The sequence below is a fragment of the Penicillium psychrofluorescens genome (assembly GCF_964197705.1).
Source record: "Penicillium psychrofluorescens genome assembly, chromosome: 1".
Taxonomy (NCBI): Eukaryota; Fungi; Ascomycota; class Eurotiomycetes; order Eurotiales; family Aspergillaceae; genus Penicillium; species Penicillium psychrofluorescens.
Genome location: NC_133439.1, coordinates 230824 through 256651, shown reverse-complemented (window position 1 = coordinate 256651; position 25828 = coordinate 230824). Strand labels below are relative to the sequence as shown.

At 52.1% G+C, this 25828-nt stretch overlaps 10 protein-coding genes across 10 annotated transcripts; 4 read left to right on the top strand and 6 right to left on the bottom strand.

Annotated features, from left to right (window-relative positions):
* Positions 1 to 521: 521 nt before the first annotated feature.
* PFLUO_LOCUS70 (mitochondrial) lies at positions 522 to 1916 on the bottom strand (the record flags this gene model as incomplete). The annotated part of the gene is made up of 3 exons (XM_073784666.1): positions 522 to 722; positions 775 to 1719; positions 1770 to 1916. The coding sequence occupies 3 exons, from the start codon at positions 1914 to 1916 to the stop codon at positions 522 to 524; spliced, it is 1293 nt and encodes a 430-aa protein (XP_073634169.1).
* A 400-nt stretch (positions 1917 to 2316) lies between these two features.
* On the bottom strand, positions 2317 to 3974 carry PFLUO_LOCUS69 (uncharacterized protein; the record flags this gene model as incomplete). The annotated part of the gene is made up of 3 exons (XM_073784554.1): positions 2317 to 2890; positions 2939 to 3869; positions 3926 to 3974. 3 exons carry the CDS (start codon positions 3972 to 3974, stop codon positions 2317 to 2319), a joined length of 1554 nt encoding a protein of 517 aa, XP_073634168.1.
* Positions 3975 to 4691: 717 nt separating this feature from the next.
* On the top strand, positions 4692 to 5890 carry PFLUO_LOCUS68 (Cytoplasmic glyoxalase II; the record flags this gene model as incomplete). The annotated part of the gene is made up of 9 exons (XM_073784443.1): positions 4692 to 4716; positions 4784 to 4871; positions 4934 to 5005; positions 5060 to 5093; positions 5147 to 5357; positions 5405 to 5496; positions 5546 to 5680; positions 5727 to 5753; positions 5807 to 5890. 9 exons carry the CDS (start codon positions 4692 to 4694, stop codon positions 5888 to 5890), a joined length of 768 nt encoding a protein of 255 aa, XP_073634167.1.
* Positions 5891 to 6228: 338 nt separating this feature from the next.
* Positions 6229 to 7737, top strand: PFLUO_LOCUS67 (uncharacterized protein; the record flags this gene model as incomplete). Its single annotated transcript, XM_073784332.1, has 4 exons — positions 6229 to 6233; positions 6292 to 6334; positions 6389 to 7400; positions 7457 to 7737. The coding sequence occupies 4 exons, from the start codon at positions 6229 to 6231 to the stop codon at positions 7735 to 7737; spliced, it is 1341 nt and encodes a 446-aa protein (XP_073634166.1).
* A 1030-nt stretch (positions 7738 to 8767) lies between these two features.
* PFLUO_LOCUS66 (uncharacterized protein) lies at positions 8768 to 10356 on the top strand (the record flags this gene model as incomplete). The annotated part of the gene is made up of 4 exons (XM_073784221.1): positions 8768 to 8924; positions 8977 to 9080; positions 9129 to 9200; positions 9247 to 10356. The coding sequence occupies 4 exons, from the start codon at positions 8768 to 8770 to the stop codon at positions 10354 to 10356; spliced, it is 1443 nt and encodes a 480-aa protein (XP_073634165.1).
* A 324-nt stretch (positions 10357 to 10680) lies between these two features.
* On the bottom strand, positions 10681 to 11451 carry PFLUO_LOCUS65 (uncharacterized protein; the record flags this gene model as incomplete). The annotated part of the gene is made up of 2 exons (XM_073784110.1): positions 10681 to 11127; positions 11200 to 11451. The coding sequence occupies 2 exons, from the start codon at positions 11449 to 11451 to the stop codon at positions 10681 to 10683; spliced, it is 699 nt and encodes a 232-aa protein (XP_073634164.1).
* Positions 11452 to 12044: 593 nt separating this feature from the next.
* Positions 12045 to 15979, bottom strand: PFLUO_LOCUS64 (niemann-Pick type C- protein 1; the record flags this gene model as incomplete). The annotated part of the gene is made up of 3 exons (XM_073783999.1): positions 12045 to 12148; positions 12200 to 15650; positions 15707 to 15979. 3 exons carry the CDS (start codon positions 15977 to 15979, stop codon positions 12045 to 12047), a joined length of 3828 nt encoding a protein of 1275 aa, XP_073634163.1.
* A 664-nt stretch (positions 15980 to 16643) lies between these two features.
* Positions 16644 to 18247, bottom strand: PFLUO_LOCUS63 (Cation-independent mannose-6-phosphate receptor CI-MPR; the record flags this gene model as incomplete). Its single annotated transcript, XM_073783888.1, has 4 exons — positions 16644 to 16850; positions 17339 to 17465; positions 17524 to 17823; positions 17883 to 18247. 4 exons carry the CDS (start codon positions 18245 to 18247, stop codon positions 16644 to 16646), a joined length of 999 nt encoding a protein of 332 aa, XP_073634162.1.
* Positions 18248 to 18465: 218 nt separating this feature from the next.
* On the bottom strand, positions 18466 to 19587 carry PFLUO_LOCUS62 (uncharacterized protein; the record flags this gene model as incomplete). Its single annotated transcript, XM_073783777.1, has 3 exons — positions 18466 to 19296; positions 19351 to 19455; positions 19516 to 19587. 3 exons carry the CDS (start codon positions 19585 to 19587, stop codon positions 18466 to 18468), a joined length of 1008 nt encoding a protein of 335 aa, XP_073634161.1.
* A 3877-nt stretch (positions 19588 to 23464) lies between these two features.
* On the top strand, positions 23465 to 25729 carry PFLUO_LOCUS61 (uncharacterized protein; the record flags this gene model as incomplete). Its single annotated transcript, XM_073783666.1, has 6 exons — positions 23465 to 23470; positions 23531 to 24189; positions 24236 to 24499; positions 24559 to 24676; positions 24794 to 25140; positions 25198 to 25729. The coding sequence occupies 6 exons, from the start codon at positions 23465 to 23467 to the stop codon at positions 25727 to 25729; spliced, it is 1926 nt and encodes a 641-aa protein (XP_073634160.1).
* Positions 25730 to 25828: the final 99 nt, after the last annotated feature.

Sequence of the window (25828 nt, the reverse complement as noted above, 5' to 3'; positions counted from 1 at the left end):
GCCTTCGTCTGCAGACGAAGACATCTCGGTTCGTTCTGCAAGCCAGCTTGCGTTATTCCCTTGCAGCGGCCAGTTCGCCGATGTTTGGATCCAAAAAGCACTAGACTGTCTCCTCGGCCGTTTTAGGGCAGAATGACCGGGTTTGAAATGAGTTGAAGATCGGGTGAACCATATGGAGTTCTTTCAAGATTATTGATGCTCGTCACGTGCTTGGTTTGAGGCCTTGCGCACCAGGCATTGATATACCATATACCTAACTTTGGCATCGTTTGTACGGGTGCTAGGAGTCTCTAAGGACCATGTACTGAGATACTGTTGTCCGGCTATCTGAGGTTTCTCTTGTCCGTCTCAAGCTGCGTCGCAAACGAATACGGTTTATCAAAGCAGACATCCCAACGCGTCTGGCCCGAGGCCCAGAATTTCTGGAGGACTTCTTTTGCCTGCAGCAGCCCATTTGTGATACGATCAAATGATTGGATGCATGGTTCATATTGTTTATACAAGGGTATCGATCTGAATGTCTAGTTGACTTGATCCAACTTCTGCACCACCATGGCAGTGGCAGCACCTCCGCCATTGCAGATGGCGGCGACACCGTACTCGCCGGGCTGCAACTGGTGAAGTAGAGTGACGAGGATACGAGACCCGGAGCTCCCGAGAGCGTGGCCAAGAGAAATCGCGCCTCCCAGCAAGTTAACCTTGGCATTTTCAAGACCGAGAATCTGCGCGAGGCTGTCAGCACTATATCTATGATCGGCTTGATACTCAACTAACCTTCTCATTGGCCTTGATCACCGCAGCGAAGGCTTCATTGAACTCCCACACGGCAACCTGGTCCTTGGTGATACCGGCACGTTCCAGTGCAATCGGAACGGCCTTCGCAGGAGCCACGGGGAAGTCAACAGGGTCGATGGCAGCGTCTGCTGAGGACACGATGCGGGCCAGCACCCGGCTACCCTGGCCGAGCTCACGAGCCAAATCCTTGTTACCCAGAATCAGGGCGGACGCGCCGTCGTTCATGCTAGACGCGTTGCCAGCGGTCACCGTACCCGTGCCATCGCGCAGGAATGCGGGCTTTAAGGTCTTCATCTTATCGATGCGGAGGTTCTCGTAGCCCTCGTCTCGCTCGATGACAATATCTCCTTTCTTGCTCTTGACTGTGACCGGCGCGATCTCATCTGCGAATTTGTTCTCCTTCCAGGCCTGCTGGGCTCGCTCGTACGACTGGATGGCGTACTGGTCTTGGTCCTCGCGCGAAATCTCGTACTTCTTGGCCGTCTGTTCGGCGCAGATACCCATGTGGAACTTGTTGTAAACATCCCAGAGACCGTCCTTGATCAAGCCGTCCTCCAGCTTAATCTCCCCGAACGGAGGCAGGTGGCTAGAGCGGGGCATGTAGTACGGCACGCGAGTCATGTTCTCCATGCCACCCGCCACCTGGGCCTCTGCCAAACCCAGCTGGATGTTCTGTGCAGCCAACGCCACCGCCTTCAAACCCGAGGCACAAACCTTGTTGACGGTCATGGACTCAACGGTCGGAGGCAACCCCGCGAACATGGAGGCTTGACGAGCCGGCGCCTGGCCCACAGCGCCTTGCAGGACATTTCCCATATATACGTCGGTGATCTTGTCGATCGGAACCTTTGATTTACCCAGAGCCGATTTGATGGCGACGGCGCCCAGCTCAGGTGCCGAGACGGAGGCAAATGAACCGTTGAACTAGACAGGCGGTCAGTAAAAGTCCGGTTAGGCTTTGTAGAGTTGCATACCTTGCCAGTCGGTGTTCGCGATGCGCTCAGAATGTAAGCATCCTGGATTTCCTGCAACGTCGGGCGTGCGGAGCTAAACTGGCGCTGAAGTGTGGGGATGACCCGCCTGGAGAGGCGGGCAGGAAGACGTGTGGACGGAGCGAGCATTATGGGGGTGATGTGGGATGACGCGGGAGGAAGAAAGAAAGAAAGGATGATGACAAGAGAAGATGAGGGAGTGGGTAGAGGAAGAACAAGGAGAGAGAGTCTGTGTCTGGCGTCGCCGCAACAAGCCGCCTATCGCCGCCCTCGGCGGGCCGAGGCAAAGTGGATGTGTTCTGCGAGTTCCGACCGTGCAAGATCCACCCCAAAGACTAAACGTATATTATTCAACATTAACTAAGTAATAATATAGTTGACTATGCGCTAATTGCTCTAATAATAACATTAAATAATCGTAATAATAATGGGAGGAGAGAATGACGAGCATACAGTGAGTTAGGGATGGTCATGGACAAGAGCCGTTAGTTAGCGAACTACTACATACAAGCATGGCCTATGCCAGCCTTTATTTCTGCTGTAACACCTCCTCCGTGGTGCGAACGAGAATATCAAATGCGTTCCAGACGTACGATTCCTCGGCCATCGGATTGGCGCTCACGACCCGAATGACATATATCCCAGCAATGACTGTCGAGGTGATGAAGATCTCCCCCCTCGAGTTGATCAACTCGTATACCTTCTTCGAGAGCCCGTCAGCGACCGTGTCTGCAGTACATACGGCAACACCGTCCGTCGACCCGTTCGCCCCATTTGCGGATGCTTGGGGGTTCTTGACACGAAAAACGGTCAAACAAAAGGCGGGTTTGGTGACAATCTCAAACAGATCGGACCGGCTACGAACCAGGTCCGCAAAGATATTTCCCAAGCCGATGGTCTTCCGGATATGGGCCTTCAGGCCATTCAGACCGTAACTGCGAATGACAAACCAGATCTTCAGCGCGCGGAAGCGTCGTCCGAGGGAGATCGACCAGTTACGGTAGTCGATCACAGTCCCCATGTCCGAGTAGGGATTGCGCAGGTAGGTCGGAGTAATGTCGAGAGCATTGGTCAGGTCTAGCCGATTCCGGACAAAGAGAACACTGGATCGGATAAGCTGGTGGCCGATAATGAGATATCAATCTGCATACCTTGCATCAAAGTTGACGAGTAACCATTTGTGTAAGTTCATATTGAAGCTGTCCACGCCCTCCGCAAACTCCTTCGCAATGTACTGCCACTCATCGGCCACAAGCGAGGCACCCGCATAGGCAGCGTCGACATGCACCCAGATTCGCTGCCACGCCGGCTTCTCTTGGAGAACAGCCTTGATCTCAGCGAAGCGATCCAACCCGCAAGTGTTGGTAGTGCCAAAGGTCATTGTCAAGTGATAAGGCGTCAAGCCGTCCTTGTCGCACTTCTCAAGAACCTCCCGTAGACGCGAACCCGTCATTCCCATATCGTCTTCCAAGCGCGCCGTGACACTCCGGAATCGCGTTCCAGCGATCAGTGCGCCCTTTGCTGCACTGCTATGGGTTTGATCACTGGCAATGGCAACGAGTCGGGGCTGAAGATCCATCTTTCGATCCTCGTATTCTGCAGTGCCTTCCTTGAAGCCCTCGGCCAAAACCATCTCCCGTACGCGCCGTTCCCGCGCAGCGACCATGATCGTGGCAATAGCATCGCTTGCACTGTTCTGAATCACTCCGCCTCCATTGTTCTCGGATGTGCTGAGGAAACACCCGGGCAATCCAAGAGCCTTGGCAACCCAGTCCATGACAATGGTCTCCATCTCCGTACAGGCCGGCGAGCACAACCAGTTGAATGCCGGCGCCGTAAACGTGGCCGAGTACATCTCGCCCAAAATACTGGGGTAGGTCACGCTGGCCGGGTAGTACGCCATGAAGTTCGGGGACTGCCAATGTGTCAATCCGGGTTTGATCTTGTCATCGACATCCTTCTGGATCTGTGCCCATTCTTCCGGCTCTGTGGGAGGATTTTCAGGGATCAGAGGGCGAAGATAGCCCGGTTCCACGGCGGGCACGACCCGCCGCTCGGGGACGGAGTCGAAGTAATTGACGACTGAGTTGGGGTCAGATTATAGGGATATTAATGGCCGATCCAAGGAATTAACACACTGTCGTCGATTGCAGAGTGGGCTGCATCCCGAAACTGTTGGCCATCCATTATTCCCGTGCGGTGGAATGGATCGGAGTCCGAGGGGCTAATCCGAGAGCGAATGGACGGATTGTCGCGATAGGAGCCTCCGGTGACTTGATGGAAGCAGGACAAGTAAATGAAGGTGTCTAAAAGGCCAACCGGCAAAATAATTAAATGGTCAACGGAAGGGCGTGTCGTCGGAGGTAATTCCGCGCTTCCGAGTTCCGTTCTGGGGTGGGGGGTTTGAGCTGTGGGTCTGTCCTTCTACAAATTGAAATTGACCCCTCGTTATAGATCGGAGAACACCATGTTATCACTCAATAGCATATTAGTTAGAACGAGCCATTTCATTAATATTGAATCCTACGGGCGTTCTCACTTTATGGTGTATATCAACCACCAACTATCCCCAAAATCTCTCTTCCCAATATATGCAAATAACTCTAATGTCGTAATAACTGTCCTAATGGAAGAAGAGGATCACTAATGCCACCAATGAAGGATATCAAGACCGAGCCCAGTGAACCAAGCATTCACCAAACTCGAGAAGTCGGGAAGGTGAGTGGCAGGGAGTGGATCTGGAATAACCTTCCGCCGAATGACGTTGTTTTGGATTGCAAATCATCCATCCCAGTTGTTCCCAGCACTTACTCCCCGCATTTTGATTCTGACTCGGTGATGAGTATCGCACGCGTGGTCCGCTCATCAATTCCACCTCGTTCATTCAAACCACACGTCAGAGCCATGCATATTCACTCGATCCCTATGTGTAAGTAGGGCCTCGGCTATAGACGCGGGCACCAGTTGTTGACTATTTGGGTTCGTGAATCGTGTAGGGACCGGGAAGGGCAATAACTATGCCTACCTGGTCGTAGATGAGCCGACGAAGCAATCCGTGATTATTGATCCGGCCAATCCGCCCGAGTCAGTGATTTGTCTTCGGCTCGGTGTCTCCGCCGACAATACTAATCATGTCCACAATGCAGGGTTGCCCCGGTGCTGAAGTCCATGATCGATAAAGGCGAGATCAAGCTGACGTCGATTGTGAATACCCACCAGTATGTCTGGACCTGGATTTCGGCTGGACCAGTCACTAACACATCGTGAGCAAGCCACTGGGACCATGCGGGGGGCAACAATGACATGGTCGGTCTTTTCCCCTTGGGTGTCGCATGAGATGGACTGACCGGTGAGACTAGCTCAAACAATTCGGCAAAATCCCTGTCATCGGGGGCAAGGAGTGCCAGTCAGTCACCCAGACTCCCAAACACGGCGAGGAGTTCAAGATCGGAGAGCGCATCTCGGTCAAGGCGCTCCACACTCCATGCCATACGCAGGACAGTATCTGCTATTATATGCAGGACGGGTCCCAACGAGCTGTCTTTACGGGAGACACTTTGTTCATTGCGGGTATGTCTGCTTCGTGCCCACTGGGACCCTCATCTAAGATGGTCTAGGATGCGGCCGGTTCTTCGAAGGCAATGCGGAAGAGATGCACAAGGCATTGAATGAGACTCTGGCTTCTTTGCCGGACGATACTCGAGTCTACGTATGTTGCCCGCCGTTTCTGATTGACCGCCCATGCTTACGCCTTCTAGCCCGGCCACGAGTACACGAAGCAGAACGTGAAGTTCTGCATGACCGTCTCCCAAACGGAGCCGATCCAGAAGCTCCAAGATTTTGCAGAGAAAAACCAGCAGACCCAGGGGAAGTTCACGATCGGAGATGAGAAGGTGAGTGCTGCCCTGTTGGGTATTGTTCAGACTGACCGAAGCGTAGCTCCACAACGTGTTTATGCGTGTCCACGTAAGTCCCTGATTTATCCTGACGGTCTACCCCCGATGCTCATGATGGTATAGGACCCGGAGATCCAGAAAGCGACGGGAAAGACGAAGCCAGTGGACGTGATGACTGCTCTGCGGGAGATGAAGAACTCTATGTAGACGATGATGCCCATTCACAGACTGTAGTTATCGCAATTGAACACCCGGGTATGATGGAATTACTGGGCCCATACACTCTCGCTGCTTCGACCAACCGACCGAACTGTAGACAATACCTACTCTTTCTTCCCGTCCATCATAATAACAATAATAATTGCGTTGTTATACCCACCGGCCAATGATCGACGTCATACCCACCACACTTCTTCCTTTGCCGTTTGCAACTCCCTCGCCTCCCCCCCACACCAAACACACCATGACCGAACACGCCCAGTGTAATCCTTGAACACCGATCGCGATGGAAAGTCAGGAGCAGGAGTCCTCCCTGCCCTCGCTGGATGATGTAAGTGGCGAAGCCTATCGCGCGTCACCGGGAGTTAGCTGATCACTGAATCCTAGAGTTACGGAGGGTTGAGCGATTCCGAGACCCAGAACCACCTAGAGGTACCGAGCACTACTCAAGGGCAGGATCCGACTGACGCTTCCATGTTATCCTAGGTCGTCTTCTACCCCGACTCCAACCACCGCCGCAAGTCATCCCTCGTTACGATGGACAAGCCCAGGATGCGGCCCCGCATCGAGGAGAATGAGAAGACAACCGCTTGTTACGTTCATTCTCTCATTGCCAGCGAATGGGCCACGCCGCTGCATAATCTCAAGGACAACGAGAATGTCGTCCACGAGGCGCAGAATGAGGACGAGCCCGTCGCCCTGGTCAAGCCGCCCTTTGACGAAGGTGCGCGGGTCTCGGTGGCCGACGTCGGCGACCCAGGGATCGTGAAGCCGGCTCCGACCATCGTCCAATCGCGACACCTGACGAAACGGCAGCTGTCGGACATGGCGTGGAACGTGCGCAAGCTATCGAAGAAGCTAGGCAGCATCAAGCTCAAGCTTACCGTCAAGAACGTCTTTGTCGTGTGCAAGGCGCACGACGAATCGCTGGTCAGTTTGACGAGGAAACTGACTCGGTGGCTACTGTCTCAAGAGCGTGACACGCCGTACGTTGTCTATGTCGAGCGACGGCTACAAACACACCCGGATTTTGGGGAGCTACAGCTCTTGCAGGAGACGCCGTCGGCCAAGGGCCGGCTCAAGTACTGGGACCTCCAACTGGCCCAGGATCAACCGCATCTTTTTGATTTCGTCATCACCCTCGGAGGGGATGGCACGGTTCTCTATACTAGCTGGCTGTTCCAGCGAATCGTGCCGCCCGTGCTTTCTTTTGCGTTGGGATCATTGGGGTTCCTCACGAATTTTGACTTTGCAGACTACAAGCAGACACTTGAAACTGCCTTCCGAGATGGGGTGGTGGTCAGTCTGCGTCTACGCTTCGAATGCACCATCATGAGAAGCAAAGCGCGGTCCAAAAACCCGCACTCGAGGGAATTGACCAAGCGGGATCTCGTGGAGGAATTGATTGGGGAAGAAGGCGAGGATACCTTGACGCATACGCCTGATCGAGTCTATGAGATATTGAATGATGTGGTGCTAGATCGTGGACCTAACCCCAGTATGTCTCTCGTTCCAAGCCTTCTCGGACGACCACTAACCGCGCTTCTGCTACAGCCATGTCGCATATTGAATTGTTTGGCGACGACGAACACTTCACGACTCTTCTTGCAGATGGAATCTGCATTGCCACACCGACGGGATCAACCGCTTACAATCTTGCTGCCGGGGGGTCGCTCTCTCACCCGGAGAACCCGGTCATCCTCGTTACGGCCATCTGCGCGCATACTCTGTCCTTTCGACCGATTATCCTCCCAGACACCATCGTCCTGCGCATGGGTGTGCCTTACGATGCTCGGACTAGTTCATGGGCTAGCTTCGATGGCCGTGAGAGGTGAGTATTTCCCCACATCCTTGGAGTAGGTCGAGATTCAGGTTAACCTTTTGGCTGTCAGGGTTGAATTACACCCCGGCGACTACGTGACTGTGTCGGCCTCTCGCTATCCCTTCGCCAACGTGTTACCTCCCGGTCGGCGGGGCGATGATTGGGTGCATAGCATATCCAAAACGCTGAATTGGAATTCACGCCAGAAGCAGAGACCGTTCAAATAAGATCGGATTTCTCGTTAGGAGTACAGTACGTCCCGAAACTGGTGCGACCACCTACACTCTTCGATTGATTCTCCGACCTGAGCGCTCAGACACACTCATCTATATTGGAAGCTTTTCCGGAGCACCCCCGTCAGTTGGACGTGTACTGCTTCTTACTACATTCTAACGATGTAGGAATCGAACTCGTGGGTGTATTTCTTCAACGTCTCTACTTCTATAGACAAGGCAGCGAACCGCGTCAAAGACCTCTAGCTAGTCACTTCCGGTTTAATGTCTCTTTCAGTGAGGCGAAATGAAGGAGTTTCCCCTATGATCTGGGTAGCCGCTTCTGACAGTTTGGCCACCTGTTCATTGTCACCTCAACATCTTGGGCTTGGTCTTCCAACAGCGGTTGGAGGATACAGATCATATAGTCGTCGACCATGTTTTGTGGATGGTCTTTATACGAAGACTTTTGAAGTTGCTCCATCATTGACAACAAAACGCACGAGTGTTTCCACAAATTCCAAAAAAAAACAAGCCTAGTCTCCCGTTAAACCTTCCTAAATCCCTGAGTCTAAACAACTGAGAGAGTGGGAAATAGGAGTGAGTACCAGAGGAGGTAGGTATTGATGAGCAGGGTACGCTCAGCTAATTCCTGGGTACTCTCAGCTACATGCCTAGTGAGATATAGATGATCTTGTTGCCCCCAAATTCAGGCATAAAAGCTCTCCGCGGTCAACCGCCCCTCGGCTAGAAACGGTCGTCGTTCTCCCTAGAATAAATGCCAGCTGCCCTGCTGTTTCTCCGTTTGCCAATGTCCTCCGCTGTTTGACCATGAGCCTCTTGCGCAGCCGAGGTGCCATTGCCCATGTCCTGCCTTCCAGCAGGCCCCTGATCTCTCGGCGCTCGGTCTTCCTCCCGTGCCGGCACTTCCACGCCGGTGCCCCGCTGTGGGGGATCAGATCTCAGATCTTGAAAGATGTTGGGGAAGGTGAGTTAGCTCTGTCTCAATTGATTGCCGATGCTGATGAGTGTCCTCCCAGGCATCACCGAGGTCCAGATCATCCAGTGGTATGTCGAGGAAGGGGCGCACATCGAGGAATGGAAACCTCTCTGCCAGTATCAATCAGACAAGGCCGTGGACGATGTGAGTATCTTGTGAGCGATCGATATATCGTTTACTAATGGGGCGCAGATTACATCGAGGTACGAAGGCGTGATCAAGAAACTTCATTTCGAGGCCGATGACACCGTCCCCACCGGAAAGGTATGGATTGACATATCACCATGATCGCTGGACTCCATGCTGACAGTGTGGCAAGGCACTTTGTGACATCGAAATCGACGATGCCAAGTACCCGGACGATAATCCGCCGCACGAACCGAGAGCAGAGACGGCGGAGTCGACACCCGCATCAGATGTAGTGGCCCCGATACAGGCCGCAGAGTCTTCGCTGCCTGCAACCCTAGAACACGAAAGCGAAATCTCCATAACAGAGAAGGAACCATCTCGGTCGAAGCATGCATCTCTCGCAACTCCAGCCGTCCGCGGGCTCTTAAAGAGCCATAACATCAACATCCTCGATATATCCGGCACGGGCAAAGACGGCCGCGTATTGAAAGAAGACATTCTGAACTTTGTGTCAGCAAAGGACTCTCCTGCAACAGCACCTTCGACGGCGGTGCAGCCGACCGCAGCACCAGACACGCGGCAAACGGAGTCCGTGGTCAATTTGACCCCGATCCAATCCCAGATGTTCAAGACCATGACCCGGTCCGTGAACACGCCACACTTTCTGTACGCAGACGAGCTGCGCATCGATGAGATCTCTGCCATTCGCAAAAAGCTCGCCAGCGACACCCGTGACCCCAAGAAGATCACCTTCCTGTCCTTTGTCGTGAAAGCCGTATCCTTGGCTCTGAACGAGTACCCGCTGCTTAATGCCCGGATAGACCCGAGCGTCCCCGAGAAACCCAAGCTCGTCATGCGCGCGAAGCACAATATCGGAATCGCAATGGATACGCCTCAGGGCCTGATTGTCCCGAACATCAAAGATGTCGCGAGTCGATCCATAGCCGACATTGCCGCCGAGGTCTCGCGGCTCAGCGCACTCGGCAAGAGTGGGAAACTGACATCCGCGGATCTGACTGGCGGCACCCTCACCGTCTCGAATATTGGTAACATCGGCGGCACGTACGTGGCCCCCGTCATCGTGCCGACGGAGGTGGCTATTCTGGGCGTGGGCCGCGCACGTACCCTTCCAGTGTTTGATTCGACGGGTCAGGTCGTTGCCAGTGAGCAGGTGAATTTCAGCTGGAGCGCGGATCACCGGGTTGTGGATGGTGCGACGATGGCAAGGATGGGCAACCGAGTGCGTGAGCTGATTGAGGTGCCCGAACTCATGCTGCTGAATCTACGGTAGATAGCATAGATAAGGGCGGTCGTATAGATAGACGCAATCCATGGCCTCGCTGTTGCGGGCACTACGTCTCACCTGCCCATGCGTAAAGAAAGGAAATATTCTGCCATTTCGACCCGCAGTATTGGGGTATCGCGATCTGCTTGCCACAGACACCAGAACGACCAGGCAAGTAACCAAAACACCTGATCGAGAAGAGACTAGACACGAGAAACCTCCAGGAACTATCCTTTTTCGAAAACCGTCCCTTACAAATACAACATGCGACAAAAATAACAACACCAGGCTCCAGATGCATATCCAACGACGCACACCCATCCCCAAAAATCACACATACTCGGCCAGCTTCGCGGTCACTGCATCATGAACGCGCTGCTGCACCTCCTCCGCGGACCCCTGCACATTGATTGTAATCACGTCCCATTCGTCCTTAGGCTCCTCGAGAGTCGCGAGCTGTGAGCGAACCATGCCACTCTTCATATAGTGCTGCTGGCGCGCGCGCACCCGCTCCATCAGCACGTCCTCGTCGAGCCGGAGGTAGATGAAATGAATCTGGACCGAGGGCGAACCGTACGCGGCAACGCGCATGACATCGCGGTATTTCTGCTTGAGCGCGGAGCATGCTACGACCACGCCGGCGGGGCTGTTCCGTTCGGAGGACGGGGCGAGGGCGTCGATGGCGGCTTTGCGGAGGACGACGAGCCAGTCCCAGCGGTCTTCGTCGGTGAGGGGGGTGCCACGCCCCATCTTTTCTTTGTTAAGTTGCGGGTGATACTGTCAGTCAGTCTCGTTAGCCCTTGCGTTCCGGTCAAACGTCCATGGGCACGGGGAAGGAGGGGATGATACATCGTCGCCCTCGAGGAAGGGAACCCCCAATTCCTGCTGTAGTGCTTTTCCCACGGTGCTTTTCCCACACCCGGCGGGCCCTGTCACGATCCAGATGTGCTGGATATGCAGTGGCTGGGTCGATTTCTCCGCGCAGCCCGTTGCCGACGGGGTCGTGGATGACCCGGGGTTAAGATCTGGCATGACGTGCGCGATTGGCGGATCTTCAATGGCAGGCGTAACCGGGAGCTGAGGCCGGTCGCCCACGAGCATGCTGGGAAGAGGTGGATTTGGCAAAATCGAGACGGAGCGGTCTCTTTTACAAGGGCACCTGGGAAGAAAGAGCGTGGGGTGGACGTGTATGACGCGGTGGTGATACACGGAAACGGCGGTAGTTTGTCTGGGGTCAATCGGAAGGCGAGCAGGGCAAAAACAGGGACGAGGAGTTGCGCGAAAACAGGGAGCGAAGTTGTACAATAATTATAATAGTAATCGTCAAACGCCGAAAGGGAAAGCAAAGCCGTGGGGTCAATAGCCGAGTGGGTGGAGGTCTGTCTATACCTAGGCACAGTTCGCCGCTTATTGGGGATACTGGCAGCCCACTATGTTACCGTACCGAGACCCAAGGTACCCCCACGCTATACCTATTGGGGGAGAACCCACAGTCGGAACGGCATCGGATCGCAGGCACAAAACGGTATTACAGAAACAAGATGAGAGCCAAAAGAAAGCATCAAAATCATATGTATTTGGTACAATCCAAGGCCGTATGAGGCCAATAACTCCAATCCAATCGTGTTCGCGCCGGATGCTGAAAGAAAAGCTCAGACAGCCTCCAAAACAGGCAGCGGAAATGGCAGAAATGCCTAAAAGTCATCCGAATCGTAATCATCATCGACCAGCAAGGATCGGTACCCACGCGCAGCGAGATTGGCCTCCAAACCACCATCGGATGCAGGATCAGAGTAGCCTAGGTGCGTTAGTGAGGAAACGATGCACAGAAGAGAAAAAAAGAACGTACCTCCGCCCCCGAAATAGCTGAGAGCCACCGGTAAGAAGATCAGAGCATGGGTGGCAGCAAACACGACCAGCGCCAGCCAAACCCGGAAGTAGTAGATCTCGAAAATTTTGCTACGGGTAAAGGCCAGGACACAGACGCCCAGCAGCTTTGTTACCGTAATGCCGCTGAACACGCCCCCGCCAACATTGACCAACGCCGTCCACGCGCGAGCATCCTTGCCACGGAACTTGGTGGGCGCTTTTTCCAAGATCGCCCGCGAGGGGAACATGAAGGCTCGGGCGATGTGCGCACAGAATTCCACGCCGATACCCACGCAGATCACCAGATTGACCAAGGACACGGCATTGAGCGAGACGCCGGCAATGGCCATGGTGCCAATGATATCAACCACAATCATCACCACAGTAGCCGTAATGACCGCCCCGGTAGCAACCGAACCCAGAAGGGCAGACGTCAGGACGAAGATGATGGCGACCGCGGACCCCAGAAGCGTACCCGTCAGTCGGACGATGGAGACATATTGGTCAAAGAAGATGTAGAATTTGGAGTACGGGAAGACGTCGATGCCATGTTCAGTGGAGATACCGTCCGCGATCCGGCGAGCGGCCAGATACGCCTGAATGAAATCATCCTGGGTGTGTAATGGGGTGTGGCTGGTCCGGAAATGACTGGCATTGATCGTAAGATGTTGTTCGTCAATGACAACCGCGTTGCTGTATGGAGCCTTGCCGCCAAGAGGACAAGATGCGTCCGTAGGGGCATCGATCCATTTCTCCGCGTAGTGGATGAACTCGGACCCTTCCGGCATCCCGTGAAGAGAGATATTCCATGGAGAAGGCCGATCCTCAAAGCACAGCTTGCCATCCACTTTACAGCAATCCTGTTGAGGATTCAGCCAATAGAAAAAGTCGTCAATCCAGCTAGCAGCAGACCCGGCGAGATATGACACGTTCGGACGCTTGGATTCCTGCTCCAGAACGAACGGCAAGGAGTACTCTTCACAGGTCGTGAAACGTCCGCAAAGTTGTTGCTGATGACGCCGTTGGGTCACGTTCACATCCCGGGTAACGAAATAGACGGGAGGCCCGGCATTGAAGTAAGCATCCAGGTCGTTGAAATAGGAAATTAAGTAAGAATCACTTGGCAAGGCGATTCGCTGGTCGAGTCCCAAGGCGACTCCAGGGATCAATGCCAGACCGGCAGTTAGAAGACCGAGGAACGCAATCACCACAGTGGCCTTCACCCGGGGATCCAACAAAAATGGCGCATAGACGCGTTGGATGAAATTCTGCAAGGAACTCTCTGCCTCCTGATCTTCGTAGGCTTGCTCGTCCAGGAAGCCAAATGAGTTTGCCTTTCGGACGGTCAGGCACGGTAAACAGTCTGCACGAAGGCTTTGCACGCGCTTCTGATTGAGAGCGAGAACGGAGATAAACATGGTGACTTGCAGAATGGCATTGATGAAAACGGCCCCTGCCGCATAAGCAGCAAAATTTTTGACCGCAGGCATGCCTACAAAGGCGCCCAGAGCGAATGCCACGGTTTCGGTCAGCGCAGAGAGGAAGATACTGGGCCCAATTCGCCCAATAGCAAGAGCCACTCTTTCGTCAATTTCTTCATCAGGGTGGCTGAGGTTGACACGTTCGAATTCATGGACAATTAAGAAGATGTTGTCCACTCCGACAGCGAGAACCAAGAAAGGAATAACCTCAGCGATGATCAGAGTTACCTTGACGCCCGCTGCGGAGAACAGGCCCACAGAGGCGGAAACAGACATCAAGACGATCACGATTCCAACGATGCCCAGGGTGAATTTGGACTGGACCAGAGCATTGGCTGGATTGGTCAAAAAAGACTTCCAGGTCACTGTGACTGACCCCAAGGCTAAGGAGGCATAGATAAACATTATGACATAGCTGATCACCACAATTTTCGCATCTGTGTTTGTCGATTTGTTCAATTCTTGCTCCAGGCTGACCTCGGCGTTGAAGGACACACGCAGACCACGCTCGGTGGCCTCTTCCTGAACAACATCAAAGATCCGGCGAAAGCTGTTCTCCCAGTCCATGGCTCTGGCCTCTCCTTCGGTTCCCTGGGCGTAATTGCGCACCACCCAGGTCACAACAAGGGCTTGGGCGTCCAGAATATCCCCTGTGCGCTCATAGCCACCCAAAACCATTTCGGGCTTTAGAGGCTGCTGGAAGTCAGGAAGGCAACTTGGGTCGCCAGGGGATTCCGCACAGTGCCTCAACCGGTCCTTCCATGTATCAGGATCGAGATTAGACACAGAACCACGAAAGTATGCAGTCAAAGACTGCACCACACACGCATCACCCGTTGGCTTATAGCAAACGTCACCCAGGTTCAGCCCCTGGTCTAACGATATCATGCGGCGCACTCGGGATTCCACGTCAAACCACCAGCTGAGAGTCTCGTAATCCAAGACAGGAGACGGACCAGGCCCCGAGGTATCGTTCACCAAGAAAGCTTGCTCGGCCCGGAAGAATGGACCAAAGCTATCATCAAAGAAAGCCTTCTCTTGGGCTGCCGCAGATGTAGGGCTCACCCAGAGACGGACCGGATCCGTCTCGACGGTGAATCGTAGCCAGCCCAAACTGAGCAGAGCCACCATAATCACACTGGAGATAATGGTGATCCCTGGGAACCGGGCGCAAGCACCACCGATGCGATGGAACAACGCCGATAGCAAAGAATTGGGTTTATAGATCCCGTGCGGTTGCTCTATGTAGCCCCCTTGACGCACGACTTCTCCCTCGTCATCATCATCGCTTGGTGCCGGGTCTTGAAGCAGACGGACTCGTTCGGGTTTGCGGAATCGACGTTCTTTGAATGTAACGTAGCTAGCGAGCGCCATGACGAAAAGTAGGAACACCGAATAGATGAGAATCACTGCGAACGACAGACATGGCAGAAGCCCAACTTGACAAGCTTCATGCGTCGACACTGCCGGCAGTTCAGGGCACACGTCGGGACAATCGACACAAGAGCAGCGGAACGATTCGTCGGGGTCGTTGCAGGCTTTTGGTGTAATGGCCAGAGCCTTCATGTCCGGTCCGCTGGGTTGGGTGTGGTAGTTGATCTGAAATGGGCTTCCCAGCAGCTTTTTATCGCCCAAAAACTTCATGAATTGAGAGTAAGTTTTCGCACCGCCGCCGATAAAGTCGATTGCTTTGCCACCAGAGGCGCCATTCTTGACGTCTTTGCAGCTGTCAAAAAAGCCACTCTGGTACTCTTCAGTCCAAAGATTATCCAACTCCGTCACCAGTGTCTTTCCGGAGCTGCCTTCATCGGTTTGTGTGACGTTAACAAAGAGCGACTGGTCCGGGGAGCAAGTGAAGGTACAGAAGATGTTGAAGAAGTTGTCTCGGCAGGCAGGACAGGATGCGATAATACCCTCGGCCAACTTCAGGTTACTGGAGAGCGCGTCGATCTACCCATGAAACAACATCAGCATTGCAGGCCAGGAAGAAGTTAGAACGCACTCACCTGCTCCTCGCGACAGCAGACCGACCCGTGCTCCCATTTGCTACCACACAGATCAACAAGCTTCTTCCTCGCCGCCTCCTCTGGTTGATGCGCCAGTTCATTATCGGGACATGGCAGCTCGCCGCCGAATATCGATTGTTTCCCACAGTGGCCCCGGATAGCACAGCGGCCCTTTTCGTGTAGGCTCGTTTCGCCTTGCGCGACGGCGAAGGGAGCTTGTAGGGCAAGAGAACCCAGGCTGATGGTGGCCGCTACCAACCTAGCCTGTCGCATGGTATCGAAAAGACGGCAAAAGAGCTACGGAATAGGTATCTTCCCGATCATTCACGGTAATCGAGAGGTGCGCCTGAGTGGAGACGGTCGCAGACCAGGCCAGCCCACCTCAAGCTGGTAGCAGTCGAAAGGATGAACGAACCAAGGAAAGCCAATATGTTCAGATACACATTAAGCAATAGTAATAGATCAGTATGAAGCGACAAAGCGAGCGATGGCAGGAAAGACGTGGTTGTTTGCCCTGTTTGGGGGATTACGTCGATGGGGTCAGATGACCTTGTGCCTGAGGTGTCTAGTTCTCACCGCCTTTGATTAGATCTTTTATCTCCGGCGGGCGTAAGATGACCATTACTACCATGTAAGTACCTTATTGTAGTAATATTAATTCTTCACACTTCCACTTTGATGACAGGTCTCCAAATTTATGCCTGCGCTGTCTAGTCCCCAACGCTGGTATCTGTGTTGTTATGTAGCTTGTCAGGCTAGTTCTCATTGTGCATCTATGAATTATATACCGTTTTTACTCTTTTAAAAGCACATATATGAAGTTGTTCAATGTACAGAAGTAGGTATGACCCATTCGTCGAGTGAAAGAAAGCGAGGAACAGAGACACCAAAGATCAACCCGCAGTACAACAAACAGAAACTGGCCATAAAAGTATTGCTAATCATCCCATTCTTCATCCAGCTGGTCTATTAGCCGATTCTCAGCATCTAGTTCAGAGCGACGGCCCGACCCTCGACGGCCCCCGATGGCCCCGATGAAACCGCCCCGGTTACCTGTATCGGCGCGGACATAGCCACTACTTGAGGGAGAGCGACGGATGTGGAGCAGGCTTGCAAGAGAGGAGAAGATGATAACGACGATGTCCTGTAGGGGTACGCTAATTAGCCGAATAATCGCTTGATGACATGCCCAGAATGCCCAGAAAAACGAGAGAAAAGACGATTGAGCACAGGGTTGCATAGACTAGCTGGAGCAGTGACTTGACTATCTACGTAAACTGTCCAATGTTTCAGAGACCCCAGGCAGAGCAGCTGGGTGAGTTCCATTGACATATGAATACGTAGACAGTCCGTTTAGTATCACTCCTGGCTCCGGAGTCATGGCAAATGTACATGCCGCGGTCGACGCGGGCAATCATGCAAAATTGCAGGGAATAACAAATAACGGGACAACAAATATAATACGGGGAAACGTGGATGTGATCGTGCTCCAGGCCAGCTGGAGTACACTTAATCAATCCTCGAAGTCGGCAGGCCCGGCAGATTCGAATCCCGATATTTATGCGATGGAACATTCCCATATCTGGGTCTTGGGCGCGATGATCGAAATGGCACCAACACGAGGGGACATACCTTCACGAAATCGAGAATGCCCGCCCATAGGCTGAAATTCGGACACTGGCGCCAGCCGCGCTGGTGCATGACGGTTCGCTGATATGCGCAACCTCCAATCAAATATGCAGCCACCGCGATCAAAATGCTAGAGAGTACAATGAATTAGTCGCGGTCATCAGTGTTCCGATGAAAGGACTACTCACATCACGCCAAAGACACCAGCGGGGCCCAGCCCCCCTGTGCTAGGATTCAAGGCAATTCCACCGCACGCCGCAGAGCTCCGAATCTCGAAGAAGTAGGAGCAGGAGTCCATTGTGCCGACGAAGGACGGAGTGGCCTGGCTGAGCGACGCGTCGCGGTCGCAGAGGAAAGACATGATCGCTGACTTTCTTCGCAATGAAGAATTGGAGACAGCCATTTCGTCATCACTGGGACACGGAGAGCCATTCGTATAGTTCAGGACAAGCTTGCGGCCGCGGAAAAAGGGGTCTGAGGCTGGTTCTCTGTCATCACCGTCAGCATCATCCTTTGCCGACCATCCCCGGCAGGGACACCACCATACCCCAATGAATATATTTGACCATCTTGCTCGTAATATGCGCTGATATTCTTCCACCGTGACGAATCCACCCCGACCACATCCGTCAGCGGCTCAATGACCGGCTCGCAGACGTTGATCGAGAAATTGGCCGGATAGTCATGGCCCTTGCAATACCAGCTCTCGTTGCGCGCATCGTGGTCAATCTTTTTACCGTTCTTCAGCTCCGGTGGAAATAGACTAATTGCTCTGAGGTCGAAGTATAAGCCGCTGGTGGGCGAGCGCGCAACGCACGGCGTGTTCTCGTTTAGACGGGAGGAGTCGGAGGCGGCGTGAGTCGATGTGGCGAGAAAGGAGAGTAAAAGAAAGGCAACGGCCGACAGCTTCATGACTTGGGAATGGGCGACCAGTAGGGGAAAGGGAGAAGGGAATGAGGAAAAGGGCGCGTGAGTGAATGAGTGAGCGGAGCACTAAATACTGGGGAAGAGGAATACGTTGCAGCATCACGTGGATTCACTGAGGCTGACATGATCAAGTACATACGAACTAGTTATATAACTCCATAGTAGGATGGTAGGGACCACCGATATTATTCACTTATTGGTCTCTATAGCTTGCATTTCCGAGGCCCTGTCACTTCATCTAAGATCTCTGCCCGAGTGCGCTCGGTGTCTCGGTGTGCCAGATCCACATATAACTGCTGGATTCGTTCCGTTATGACGCCCCGAACGCCATCGCCAATTTTCCGCCCATCCACTTCGGTAACATGGATCTGCGAGGGAAATGTCCCGGTGCAGAACGCCTCATCGGCACCGTAAACCTCCGTCAAAGTAAAGTCGAGTTCTCGTACCGGGATCCCGTGCGCACGACACACATCAATCGATTTCTGGCGCGTAATTCCTTGCATCTGGTTATTCTTGGTGGGAGCCCACACCTCGCCGTCTCGGACGATAAAAAAATTCGTCGAATTGCACGTCTTGACAAAGCCGTTGAGGTCCAGCATCAACGATTCGTCCGCCCCGGTGACATTCGCCCCGATGGATGCCTGGACGTCGGTTGCTTTAGAAATGTGGTTCCACATCTCGTCCTTGACGTCTGGAGGGCCACGCCGGATATGCGAGGTAATCAACCTCAGCCCCCGTTCTTTGACAGCCGGGTCGGTGGGCTTGATCTCAGGGATAAGCACAATGAGCGGAAGGCCGATATTGACGGACGGATTCTGGTACGGGGTTGATTTCAATCCTCGGCTGACCACAAGCCGAATATGAACGTGCGGCTCATTGGACATGCTGTTCGCGTCTAGAGTCTGGTGGATCAAACCTAGGAGCTGCCCTTTCGACAGGCCTAGGTCCATGAGCATCGCTTTGGCAGATTGAAACAGCCGATTGATATGGTCTTTTGCAAATTGAACCCGACCGTTCTTCGCGCGGATTCCCTCCTTTGAGCTCTTCGTTAGCATACCGTCACGCCACTCCGAGCTCTATGCTCTTACCCAGATACCATCGCCTATCAAGAAATTCGAGTCAAAGACAGAGACGACAGCCTCAGCTTTGGGGACCAGCTTGAATTCTCCTGTAATGCCATCCCGCATTCCAATCTGCGTGGAGTTAAGAGTTAGCTTCGATCACTAGAATACCTACAACCCCTGTCCACTTACTAGGATATGCTTATTCTTCTCGTTCGGGACCGTGGCGTGGGTGGCCCCCCTCGTATGCCGGTCGTGAGACATGGTCATTTTTAGATCAAATAGACGGAAGACCTTATAGAATCATAGACCGAACAAAATGATAACAAAAACAGCAGCTTTTCAACGAGAAAATCTTCATGTTTCACTCCGACGAGACCTTCAAGTACCGAGATCCACTCTCGGGGTATGCCGAGTTAGCTTCGGATTGCCCCGAGACAGCACGGACCAACAGACCCGCCACCACGTAGTAACAGACGAACGGTGTGGCGTCTACTACGTATAGGGTGTTGCGGTCGGGCTGTTCCAGCAGGTTGGTCCATGAGTAGAAGGAGATGAGATTTAATGGTCGATTCGTGAAGGTTTTGCCACTTCTCGGTCGCCAGAGGCTTTGTCAGTCTGTAACTTGAAATGGCGGTGACGGCCTTCTGAAAGAGCGAGAATTGTTGTCGATATCAATTTTCCACTTAAATGGAGGAAAATAAATAGGGATTTGCTTATACATAAGACTGTTAGTATCGCCGAATAAAGGCTTTTAGCTCAGTAAATAACTCCTCGCAGAATTCAAGTAGAGACCGTAGTGGTACTATAAGTACACTAGCTTCTGAACACATCTATTCAATCCTTCGGAGTGATGAAAGGATACGTTGTCTATGACTAGAACAGACTTAGGCTCCGTCAATTTCCCATAGTGTTAGAGAAGCTCTTCAATGAAATCCTTAAAGGCGGATGCATTAGTCGAACCTCGAAATACTCGGGAAAGGACGATGCCATCTTGGACATATGTGCAGGCAGAATGTAATACAATCATTTCTCGAAATCGGCTTAGCCAATGCACACTTTTTTCTAGACCAACTACAAAAGCCTTAGCGCAGATCAATCATTGGGCGGGCCGCGTTAAATTGAGGGGCTACATCTGTATGTTATAGTACCTGGATATGTAAAATGACAATAAGGCGTGCGAGACTTCCACCATGGAAAGTTGTACTGGATCTCCACGAATCGTGCGGAGAGACAACTTCATGCCTAGCTACCGGACGATCTGCTAGGTGGTCTCAACTTTTCTTCTCAGCCTGTACGACATGCATTCCCTGTGCTTGTCATGGCTCTAGAGAAGTGTCTGTTTGACTAAGGGAACATCATAACGAATGATGTAATCTGGTTTATAAACCACAACTAGCTCCAAAAAAGACTGTCCAAAATGGCTTCGTCGGTCTCAAAGTGCATTTGCGAGAAGTAGAGACGAGATGATTGCATTAATATGCATGTCATAGCTTCCCATTCAGCCTTCTAATCAGCTCAATAATGACATCCTGGTCATAAGACTAGGAGCCCGACTGGATCCATTACTGGATAAATGCCGAGATTGATTGGGAAGATGTTCCATATGAACTTGATCTTCAATATCCTGGATGACGGCCCTTATCAGCCGGTTGTACTGGTCTCTCCGAATCCTGGCCCCGTTTCCATTCAGATCCTCAGTCCCATCAACGTCCGGACCTCGACATCCGAGAATTACTTTCTTATGCGACGCAGGGACCTCAAAGCCACCAGGATGTAGGGAAATCCATAGGTGACAAAAGTAACACGCTGGCTTACTGCAGCCCACGTACTTGTCGTCGTCAATGAACTCCAGTTTCTTACGACTGAAGTAGTCGACAATTAGCAACTCCGCATGGACGCGGGTGATCAGAGTGCCGGTTTGCGCTAGCTTGATTGGCATATTAAAGTCTGAGAGGAAATTGCTATTATACAGCCGCGTGTAGAGATCATGGCCTGAATGTCGGAGATGGGAGCTCCTGGAAATATCTTTAGAAGTCGTGTGGAAATCCACCGACTCTGCCGGAAGAGTGATACGCTTGACGTCCGCTGAGGGTAGGAATTCGGCTTTGGTTTTCCGTAAGATTGGCACATTCAAGTATGCTGTGATTATCATTGAAACCGCATACTGATGTGCTCCAAGTCGCCCGATGTAGTGAGTTAACTCCGCCATATCGATATTGTCTTCTGTCCTCCTCTTCATCTCATCAAGCTTCCCTTGGCGGCCATCGTAGCAAATTGTAGATAAGCGGCACAGATCGGTTTCGCGTTTAATGTTTTCGAGCCAAGAAAGTATATCATGATCTTAATTATGTTAGCTTAATTATCTTGCGTTGTCAATAACTATAGCCCTGTACTCGCCTTTGAAAAGCACCCTGATATAGCGATTGCATATTTTCAGGTATTTCAGAGCTTTCTCATGATAATACTTCACCCTCTGTTGACCCAGAACAAGGGCCTCGCGTAGTATTTCTTCTTCCTTTTGACCACGATTGTCTGGCGTGATGTCTACCAAATCTCGCAACATTTTCTTCAAGAAATCACGAACCTTATCGAGGATCGGCTCATTCGCAGCAAGGTATAAACGAGCTTGGATGTCTCGTTTCCGGTAGAACTTACGTATTGCCGCCGCCGTCACGGTGTCTCCTTTTGGGCTGATATCACAGAGATAGGAAACACCATCAAGAAACGAACGACGTAATTCTTCCGTGGTATATCGATTTTCGCCACACTTTTTATCTTCTCGATCAACTCTACCTTGTCCTTGAAACTCATCAAGACAGTGGAGGAGGTTAAGGTACTTGTATAGTGTGATTTCGTTGTCCTTTAAGCCCCCAGAACCATTTAACATGGCTCTCGGGGCCGTTGGAGCTTCTTTCACTCGTAGATGCCACTGATTTGTCATTTCTGCTCTCTCCTTACTCTACCTTGATCACCTTTTCCTCTTCTTTTCAGCGATATGTTCTCCTTCGTCGCAATCAAAACACATAGAACAAGACTATCTTTCCTAGATATGAAGGATCAGCCCCGATATTAAATTGAGTAGAACCAAATTTTACCTTCCCTCCTTCCACTGAGGGAGAGAACGGAATAGAATGGAACATAGAAGATGGAACAACGCACACATGCATATTCACGTGAGAGAATGACCGGACTTTTTGCTTGGCAAGAAAAATAGAGCTACAATTAGTGACAAGCTTTTACAGTATTCTAAGTACTGTAGTAAGTTTTCTAATTTGTTCAAAATTATGTAAGAAGAATCGACACATTTAACTATAGCTTGGCGAAACAAGCTGTAGCTCCCTAGCAGATCGTCCAGGAAACCGACGCTAGACGGATAATTTGCAGAGATCCACAATAGGTTTCTGTCGAATCCAGGAGTGTAGGTGGTGACACCAGTTTCGAGACGTACTATAGTCCCGGAATATAGATTGTTCTTCGTTTTGTATTCACTTTTTGGAGGGAGACAACTGCGAGAGACAGAAACGAGCCAAAATGCGGTGAATGTATATGTTGTTCAAGTCAGGAAGTACGGTCACTAAAAAGCCGAGATTGCTAGCGTATGTTAGCTGTGCAGCCACCGCCGTTGGTTCTTTCTCTCTTGTGCTCGAGTGTATCGGGGATCTTCGCTTGCTGAGTTAGGCTCCTTGCATACTTCTTGCAGGAACAGGTGCTGCCTTGGGCTGAAAGGCCGTCACACTCACTACTCCACGTACTTGTAGGCCTCGCTGAGGCAAAAAGGATTAGGTATATATGCTTTTCTTTTTATTTTTAGCTTTGCCTATTGGTCTAACTAATAGTTAGGCCTGGTCTTTAATAATCCGTAGAGCACACTCTGCTCGCGTAAAGTGTCGCGGGGGCTGTGCGCCTGAGCAGGGATGTCCCATGACAAGGGATGAGGCATGCTTTTCTCGCATGAACGCCTTTTCCATTCCAACCCTTGATCGGCATCGCGTGGTGAAGTCAACTTGCGGGTTCGTCGCTCGCGTGCAGTCTAGTCTGTCTCGGATGTGTCGAGCTATGGCCCATGTCCACATGGGAAGAGTGCCATGATTTAATACGAAGTCCACTACTCCCCTCCCTATTTTGCGCAATATACAACATGGAGGTAGGGCCGGTTTGCCATGTGTTGGGTCTCCCGAAGCCTTAGCTAACCATCACGGAATAGGACCCCGCCAAGCAGCACCACGACGCTGACGTCCTCCAGGGCCTCATGGTCGGCCATGATACCTCGAATCTCTCGCACTCGGACCTGGATGATCCGTCTAAACACCGTAGACTTGCCTTTGGGGACTCGCTGCTGGACCTCAGCTTGGGCGCTGACCTGTCCCCATCCCCATTCCTTTGGTCATCATCGACGGAGCCCCACGCTCTATCCTTCTCACCATTCACTACATCTCACCGGGCCAGTGATCAGGACGCCTGGAGCCCGCTGCAGGTCACCGGTGTGCCAGACAACCCTTCTTCTTCCCTGTTATCTATGAATGTCGCCGTCGGGGACGGCTTCTCCCAATACAACTATCACACAGCATCGGAGTGCGATAGCCAATATATAGGCAGCTTTCACTCGACAGACTCGGGGTATGACACTGCCGGTTGTAGCACACAACCAGTCGTGAATTCTTCATATGGCATGGATGGGACCCCAAGTTCGCAGATCGACGCTAAAGACCAGACTGCCTTTTTGGATCAGTCTTTGCCTCCATACACTGCTAACTGCGATAACGTCTCGAATTTGAGCCATTTGCGTTCAGAGTCTTATGGTGACCCCTTCAAATGTGGTCATCTGTATTGCTCGTGGTTTGGCAAGTGTCCAGCGGACAAAAGGTGCGATCTTTTCGGCTTTCTTAGCTCTCAAGCTAACTCGCAGCAGAAAACACGAGGCTCGACACCGCAAGCTCTTCAAGTGTGATGAGTCAAACTGTACTCGTAAAGAAGGGTTCGGCACCATCAATGACCTGGCCCGCCATAAGAAATGTGTCCACAACAAGAAGCCTGAGCGGGGCCCCAAGATGGTGTACATGTGTTTTGGGAAGCAATGTTCTCGTCAGGACAAGACGTGGCCGCGCTTGGATAATTTCCGGCAACATCTTACACGGATGCATGGCGACGAGGACGCAGACTTATTATTGAAGAGGTACCTGAAGTCACTCTCTTCTCCAAAGGGGATTCGATGATTAATACTCTCAATTCCAGGTCTATGGATTGGTATGAGACTGCCGCCGCCTGCTCAGATACGCAGTCTGTCGAAGAAACGGGCTCACAGGATGACCCCATGTTTGACACACCGCAGAATCTGGCATCTGCTCCATCCGTACCGAAATTTCAGCCAGAAAATCATTGTAGAAGCGTGGATTTTCTTTATTGCAGGGAATCGACCCCAAAACCAATTGGGGTTATACAGAACTGTGCAAACCCAGAGATAATACAGACCCGAACCCCGTCACTCGACAGTGATAGTGAAGGTAAAATCAACGCGGTCAATACAGCCCCAGAAGCGTTCTTGACTGGCGCAGCCGACAATCTGATTAGGGCTATGACCAGGATTATAAACAGCCGCGCCCGCAAGGAAGCTCAAGAATCCAACCAAGGAATCAATTTGGAGAACGATAGTCCACAGTTATCCGAACTTCAGCGTCATATGCTACAGAAAGTGCTGGCAGCAGCGCTGGACAGGCTCTCAGATGAGCAGGCCGCTTCGGATGATTCAGAGAAAACGCGCGGCTGGTTCCAGTGCGATACTTGCCCCAAACGCACTCGGCTCCGTTGCGAGATGAAGTAAGAGATCCTCTCAAGACTGCTTGGGAGCTGTGCCTGATATTAAACCGTCGACAGAAAACATCAAAAACGGCATGAACGCCCCTACGGCTGTACATTCCCTCACTGCCCCAAGGCCTTCGGCAGCAAAGCCGATTGGAAACGCCATGAAAGCTCTCAGCATCTCCATATCCCAAGCTGGCTCTGCACGTTTCACGACTCACAAACAGACTCTTGTTGCGAGAAACTGTTTTACCAGCAGGATTCTTACACGCAGCACCTGCGCCAGCAGCATGGCGTTCCCGAATCCGGCATCAGAGCCTGGGTCTGCTCAACCCGCGTTGATATGACCAGCCAGTCACAGTTCTGGTGCGGATTCTGCAACCACACCATCTCGCTTCGGAATGACAGCCAGACAGCTTGGGATGAGAGATTTAATCACATTGACTCCGAGCATTTCAAGAAAGGGGAGAGGGGCCAGGATTGGTGTTTTCCGTCGTTTGGTGCGATCTTTTTGTTAAATCAAGGCGGTCCTCTGGATGAGTGCCCTGGTTCGACTGGACCGCGGCGGGAGCAGAACCGGAAGAAACGCAAGTTGGCAGCCCTGTGACTGTCGAGAATGTACCGTGAAGAGGGAATAGTCAATTATATACCTGTGGTAGCCTTGGAGGCTCTACTGGGTCTCCACCGACTATGAGAAAGCAATTGG